The sequence below is a fragment of the Aegilops tauschii genome, chromosome 7 (genome assembly GCF_002575655.3).
Source record: "Aegilops tauschii subsp. strangulata cultivar AL8/78 chromosome 7, Aet v6.0, whole genome shotgun sequence".
Taxonomy (NCBI): Eukaryota; Viridiplantae; Streptophyta; class Magnoliopsida; order Poales; family Poaceae; genus Aegilops; species Aegilops tauschii.
Genome location: NC_053041.3, coordinates 1,068,969 through 1,076,428, shown reverse-complemented (window position 1 = coordinate 1,076,428; position 7,460 = coordinate 1,068,969). Strand labels below are relative to the sequence as shown.

General features: G+C 43.5%; 2 protein-coding genes across 2 annotated transcripts; one reads left to right on the top strand and one right to left on the bottom strand.

Moving 5' to 3' along the window:
- The first annotated feature begins 1,919 nt into the window (after positions 1-1,919).
- LOC109751876 (uncharacterized) lies at positions 1,920-3,675 on the top strand. The gene is made up of 4 exons (XM_020310757.4): positions 1,920-2,331; positions 2,493-2,691; positions 2,776-2,994; positions 3,098-3,675. Exons 1-4 carry the CDS (start codon positions 1,973-1,975, stop codon positions 3,356-3,358), a joined length of 1,038 nt encoding a protein of 345 aa, XP_020166346.1. The 5' UTR covers positions 1,920-1,972; the 3' UTR covers positions 3,359-3,675.
- Positions 3,676-4,614: 939 nt separating this feature from the next.
- LOC109751880 (protein SRG1-like) lies at positions 4,615-5,914 on the bottom strand. The gene is made up of 4 exons (XM_073505757.1): positions 5,693-5,914; positions 5,356-5,617; positions 4,949-5,211; positions 4,615-4,824 (listed from the first exon to the last, which is right to left on the bottom strand). The coding sequence occupies exons 1-4, from the start codon at positions 5,912-5,914 to the stop codon at positions 4,615-4,617; spliced, it is 957 nt and encodes a 318-aa protein (XP_073361858.1).
- Between the last annotated feature and the right edge of the window lie 1,546 nt (positions 5,915-7,460).

The window sequence follows — 7,460 nt, the reverse complement described above, 5'->3', positions numbered from 1 at the left end:
AGCGACGTTGCTGAGCTGTTTGGTTAATGGAGGCAGACTGATTTCCATCTCAAAAAAAAAGTATGGGTAGGGTTGGATGCGGTGGCTCATTTAGGGTTGGATGCATTCAGATATATACATGCGATATTACTAAATAATTTGAAGGTTTTTTTATTCGCATGATTCTCGAAACACAAAAATAGAGTGTCATGTCCTCTTGTATTTTGTAAAAAAAAACAGGAATTTAGATGGAAGAGTGTTTGATAGCACATGAAAACACGGGAATTCTACTAGAATCTTTGAGTGGATGAAAATTTTCCTTCAAAATTAAAATAAATCCCAAAAATTTCCATCCTCTAAATAAAAGATCAAAGTACTTAGGAATCAACTGCTCAAAAAGAAAAACCTATGGAATTCCATTGAATCAAAGGAACCCTGAAGGTCGACGAGTATTGGTTATGGTCTTTCATGTGGAGGTGGGCGCGTGATATTTTTTTTTCGATAAAGGACTTTTCATTGAATAGATATATCGAGGTGATACAATCGTATCGAAAGAAAGCCCGGCCTCTGCATAGCTAGATGCACACAGCCAAAAAGTCCAGAGCACCCTAAAAATAAAATAATTCGATACAATGCCAAGCAATAAATCGTGTCCAGCCTAAGGAGCGGTAGACCCTATCCGTAAATCACACCGCCATCCATGGGGTAGAAAACCTCTCTGGCCGTACGCTCCAGCCGTGTAGACGCCATCATAAAGAGGTCCCTATCCTCCGGCTTCTGCAGGATAGATCAAGTACGGAGCCATCGTGTACAAACATGAATAATCTGCGTAGGAGATGAGACACATTTATTGTTAAAAACCACATCATTTCTGGTTAGCCACATTGCCCAGCATAAGGCCGTCGTTCCCACAAGAATATGTGCAGAAAATTGTTTATCTATACCCCGCAACCAGTTGCCGAACATATTCCGTGCACTACGTGGTCGTGGTGGGTATAAATTCGAAGCTACTTGGACCATAGCCCAAGCTGCCCGAGCGAACTTGCACTCAAAAAATAAGTGTTTGATAGACTCGTCATGTTGGCAAAAGACACATGTCTTGGAACCATGTCAGTTTCGTCGTGCCAGATTATCTCTAGTTAGGATGACTCCTTTGTTAAGAAACCAGAGGAAAATCTTCACTCTTAGGGGAATTTTTAGCTTCCACAATTTCCTATTATCTATTGGAACATCACAATGAACCATTGCATCATACATGGATTTGACCGAAAATTTGCCATTCTGATGCAAGTTCCATCGAAAAGTGTCCGGCTCATCTGACAGTTGAATGTCCTCCAGGCGAGTGAGTAATTCATTCCATGCTGCCTGACGAGAGCCCAAAAGATCCCTACGGAAAGAAATATCGGGGTTTTCCTGTCCGAAGACTTGTTTGATCGTGACAAATTTATGTCTGACGATCGGGGCAGGTGATATTTATGGACTTAATTATTAGTTGCTCGATGAGCAATCGGATCTGAGCTTTATCTCGTCTATATTGTTCACACCGTTTGGGTCGTTGGCACATTGATTAATAGTTAAAGCTCTCAGAGTGCATATAAATATGCATGCATCGACCACTTAGTGATGTCATGCCTGATGGCGTCATCAACAGTATAGTAATGTACGTGCACCAATGTCATTGCCAGTCGTAATGTACTACTCCCTCAGTTTCATATTAGTTTTCATTGAAACGGATGTATCTAGACGTATTTCAGTGCTAGATACATCATTTAGCGACAACTAATATGAAACAAAGAAAGTACTAGAAACGTACGAGTGTGATTCATGAGTGCACAAGGAAAGCCATGTGCGTACTTAGTCGGTGATTAATTTTGAGAGGCACGTATCAACCACTTGTGTTGAACATCTATAAATAGCCTCTTTCTCATCCATCCATGGTACCAAGTTACAACTACTACACACGCACACACACAATCCTAGCTAATAAGCCACCATGTCGCCTCAGTCTTTCACCTTGGAGACCACCACCACCACGCCTGCTGCCAAGGGGTCAGACCCTTCCTACTTCCAATCCGCTCCAGCTGGCCATGAGATGATCCAGCACAAGGAGCTTCTTCTCCACTTGTACGCCTACCAGAACGTCCAGAAAACCCCAGATGCTAACCAGGCAGTCATAGTTGAGTCGAAGCGCCCCGAGTGTTTCGGAATCCTCGCTGCTAATGACTGGACCGTGTATGATGATCCTGCCCACAATGCAAACCTTGTCGCGCACGCTCAAGGTTTGCACCTCGGGGCTAGCATGGCCAAAGAGAACTGGTTCATTTGTTTCAACATGGTCTTCGTCAATCAGAGGTTAATTATTATTTTTGTCTAGCTTAAGTATCTCTCTTTGAAATTTTACCGCATTAATTAAGTTTGCACTGGAGCCATAGTGCGGTTTTTGCAATTCAAACACCGTAAAGAAAATACTTCATCTTGAAATCGTGTCAACTATGTCTATATACTTGGAATAGGTTTACAGGTTCCAGTTTCAAGGTGATGGGGGACTTTCAGGGCACCGCCCACAACGGTGAATGGGCAATCGTTGGTGGGACCGGAGAGTTTGCATATGCACAAGGTGTCATCGCCTTCAAGAAGACCCAACAATCCGAGAGAAACGCCAGGATCGAGCTTCATGTTCGTGCTATGTGCCTCTCCTTCTTAAGACCTCTGGTGTGTTCCTTGGCCGCGCCTACCCAGCTACTCTAGTCTGTCCAATTCTCTAGCTTGGTTTTAACGACACCCGAGTCCGACCAGCTTTCTCTAGGTGACGGGAGCGCTGTCGCCAAGATCGGCCCTTGGGGTAAAATGAGTGGAGAGTTACTCGACATCCCCTCGACACCGCGGCGTTTAGAGCGCATCACCATCCGCCATGGCGTTGTCATTGATTCACTTGCATTTTCCTTCATTGACAAAGCTGGTGAACCATATAACGTTGGCCCGTGGGGTGGCCCACGTGGGGATAACAAGGACACGGTAGGTTCATTGGTTTAAATGACATCTTTTCATATGTGAGCACTCGTAATGTGATTCCTACATGCAATTCTATTAACTTGGCAATCTCTTTTCTTGCATGCAGATCGAGCTTGCCCCTTCAGAGATCGTTACGGAAGTCTCTGGGACAGTTGGTATCTTTGCAGAAGACAATGTCGAATATAATGCTATAGCATCCCTCACCATTACCACAAACCTCTGCCCGTACGGTCCCTTCGGAGAAACACAGAGCACCCCTTTCAGTGTTCCAGTGCAGGACAATAATAACATCGTGGGTTTCTTTGCGTGCGCTGGTAAATACGTGGAGGCTCTCGGGGTTTACGTGCGTTCACCCGTTTCAACCTAGTACGTGCCTGGGTGTTGTGTCACACCCTGTATGTCTTCCATGTTTCTATGTTGTGGCAATAAGGAAGAAGTGTGTTACTATCTATTTGTGGTGTAATGTTATATTTTTGTAAGCTTGTTGGTTTACTTATCAGCACAGTTCTCTTATCAATCAATGCAAAATAATGTTTGTACCTTTGCAGAGAAACTTTATCAGGCTTACCATATTGTACTCTATTTGAAAATAAATAGTGATGCATGAATTGTTTTTGATGGAAAAGAAGACTTTCATCAAGAAATACAAAATGAATAGAGTCCAAGGACCACAAAAATTGTGAAGATCATTGATTTATTCGTTTTCACGAGTCTAACAAGTATGAAAACAAAATGGAATGGTGAAGATCACTTGTGTTCATGAAATTATCATGGAGACATTTTCTACTATGTGTAGAATATATGAGCAATTTTCCATGAATGGGGTTAAGACTAAACTTCCTTACCCCACTTGTCATGCATGAATGGGCCATATGGACCTATGAGATTTTCCTAAGGATTATGTTAAACAATAAATGGGCTAGGCCCAATAATAACACTACAATTTGTTCAATGTTTTGATCACTAGTTAAGGACCCCTCCTTAGCGGCGTTCTAGTTGAACATCTAGTAATGGAACATCTATAAATGTCCTATCGCATGCAGTTTGACAAACTTAGTAGTTGCTCTGTTTCGAGCGACCAAATGCATGCAGTTTTTTTTTCAGGACCCTTGGTTCATCACAAGACAAGAATCACTCGATCTTTGTGCACTGAGTATCACGATAGTTGGTGGTGAGTACAACGGTCTTCGTGCACTGAAATTCTGGCAATAAAATTCAGAATCACTCAATCTTCATATGAAAGAATCCAGCAACAACAACAACTCGTAATCAAATGTATGTATTACCCGCACAAAATTATGTAATATACTATCAAATACGTTTCCCAAACATTCTTTTGAACTCAAGACAAATACATAGAAGTTAGAAAAAAAAACAAACAACACAGCAGCACCGGACAATCTGGTTGTTAGCTAAGCGTTGAATTGAAGAAAGGCAATTATATTACAGATAAAACCCTCACTCATAGAACAGAAACCATCTCTTAATTTATTATCCTTATATAGGCAATCCCTGCTAAAACTCCGTAAATAAACTAATTAAAACATTGAACTTTTATTTTTTTCAGGGTCTTGACGAATCTCTTCACTTGACTTACGAATAAATAACATTCAAAGAGCCCAACTAAGAACTTTTCAGTTGAGAAAAAGAAACGAAATCCTTGGCCTTGATTTTCCCATATCTTGGTGGTCGGTTGTCATCCAGCAAACTAGGCGCCGGCTCCAGCACCGTTTCCGCATCCACAGCATAAAACCTGGCCAGTGAAAGCCTCTCTTTGTTGGCATTCGTCACCACCCTGTGAAGTGGGCTCCTAAAGATTCCGTTGGTCATTATCTGCATGCGTCAAATATTTACTTACATACAAGACAACAAAGGAATATTGAAGGATTCAGGAAATATATAGGATAAACACAGCTGATCATAGATTATTCAAGAGAACAATTGCTTATCTTCATACCTCCATGCAGTCTGCTACGTTAATCACCAACGTATAAGGCTTGGCTGGAACATTGTACCATGTCCCACCCCTCTCAACTTGCAAGCCACCGACGTCTTGGTCGACAAAAAGGATGGTAAGGAGACCACCATCAGTGTGAGACCTCCGGCCCAAAACTAGGTCAGGCCTGGGGCATGGAGGGTAGTAGTTGAATCTAGCAAACCCAGAAGCCTTGTTTGATATTTGGTTGACGAAGTAATCCTCATCAAGGTCGAGGAGCTTGGCTATTGATCGCAAGATAAGGTCTCTTATTCTCTTGGTTCTTGATGCGTACTCATGAAGCACATCCCTGTATGTGTGTAGAAATTAAGAGAATATAGCTTACATTTTGGAACGAAGGGTAAATTAAGGAGTAGGTGACTAATAACCTGAAAGATTCCGGGTGAGTGGGTCACTTGGCGAAATTCCTCTATCTTCTGGCTCCACTCTCAAATGCAAGCGGTCGTTCCAGCTCAGGCCCTGATCCTGGGGGGTCACTACTTTGTCATTTCCATAGCCTTCCATCTCAAAGTGCTTGCCGACTATCAAGTTGTTGTATTTCTGTTTTTCTTCAGACGGTTGCCTTAAGAAGTCTCTCGACGCACTCATCATGACATCCATAAGGGACTCCTCGATTCCATGATTGGTCGCCTAGGCAAAAACCTCGGCAAAAGTTGAACAATTTTAGGTAGAAGAAACTAATTAAGGGTGCACACGCGCGCTCACCAGGAAGAGGCCCCGGGTCTTTAGAGTTGCCCGGAGCTTGTCGGCCTCGTCGGCGGCGGTTGTCAGCCGGCTAAGATCGATGAGAGGGATGGGCTTCGGCATCTCATCTGCTGCCAGCACCTCATCAACCATGTACTGTGGCGGCGGCTCCTTGGCGGTCACCGCCAGCTCTTGCACCGTTGTGTGCACCAGCGATATATCCATCTCGTCAGAGGTAGCCATTTTGTTCTAGTCTTGGGTAAATAGCGGGCTATGCCACTTTGATCAAGGTGAGTAAATGAAAAAAAAAATCTGCCATCTATATAACATACATATACTTGACAATTGACATATAACAACTATCATCCATATTTGGAAAAAAGAACCGCTAGCTAGGGGAAAGGAAATGCATTACAATTTATTTTCTTGCGGGTGAAAATGCATTACTACATTTTTACGAAGAATAAAAGATGCACTACAGATTTACTCCCACTGAAAGCGTATCGCCGGAAATCCTGAAATAAATCCAGGAATAATGCGAGCACCAGGATTTGAACCCTGATGGGTTGGGGATTCCACTGTCCACCTAACCATCTCAACCACAGGTTGGTTCGCGATTTTTGCTTACTGATTCATTGGTGATCGGCAAAGAAACTGTAGCCATGCACTAGTAGAAAACAGGGCTTTCATTCGGGCATGGCAAGCCCATTAGTCCCGGTTCAGTCACGAACCGGGACCCATGGGGGCATTCGTCCCGGTTCGTGAGCCCAGGTGGCCGGCCGGGGCCTCGTGGGCATTGGTCCCGGTTCGTATGGAACCATTTGTCCCGGTTCGAGCCACGAACCGGGACTAATGGTCCTCGCTCCTGGCCCACAACCATTGGTCCCGGTTCTTGGCATGAACCGGGACAGAAGGCCCGGATTTAGTACCGGTTCATGCCACGAACCGGGACCAATGAGGTGCCTATATATACCCCTCGCCCGCGAGCAGAGCACTCCAGTGCTCTGTTTTTCTCTGGCCGGCGAGGGGAGGGCTTTGTGGTGCTCTAGCTCACCTCCTATGCACATGAGGTGTTCGATGAAATGCCCGAGCCACACTAGTTAAGCTTTGTCCTCTCGAAGCTCGACCTCAAAGCTCCATTTTCCTCGAGATTTGTCTAGGTTTAGCGGCCCATCACGTCCCATTCCCGTCTTCACCGCGTCGACCGCCCGCGCCGATCTCCTCGCCGGCACCACCGTGGTGAGCCTCTTGTTCTTATCTTCTTTTTGAAAGAAAAAAATTCTTACTTTAGATAGATACTTGTCTAATTTTCTTACTATTTTATTCCTTCTTATTACATAGTGCAATGGTTTTGGTATCCGCCCCCGTCGGCCCTCGTCCTGTCTATGATTCGGATGTGGTATATATTATCTTTTTATAACTATTTGATTCATTTATTGTTTATGACAAATATACCGACCAGCGTGACATAGATTTTATTTATCTAGGAGGTGGTTGAACCGGAAATTCTAACCGACCCTATTGTCGAGAGGTTAAATTTAGTTGAAGAAGAAAACAATTACTTGAAGGAAAAAATAAAAAAATTGAGGAGGAGAAGATGATATTGGAGTTGCATGTTGCGGATGTCGTCGATAATCACAAGATCAAGATGGATGCAATGCGCTTGAAGATTAGAAAGATTAGAAAATATGCCATTCATACCGAGGCTTGGTATCATTATGCCGTTGGGTCAATTGTTACCTTGGTTGCGATTATGATCGCATTTGTTTTCGCATTGAAATGTTTTACA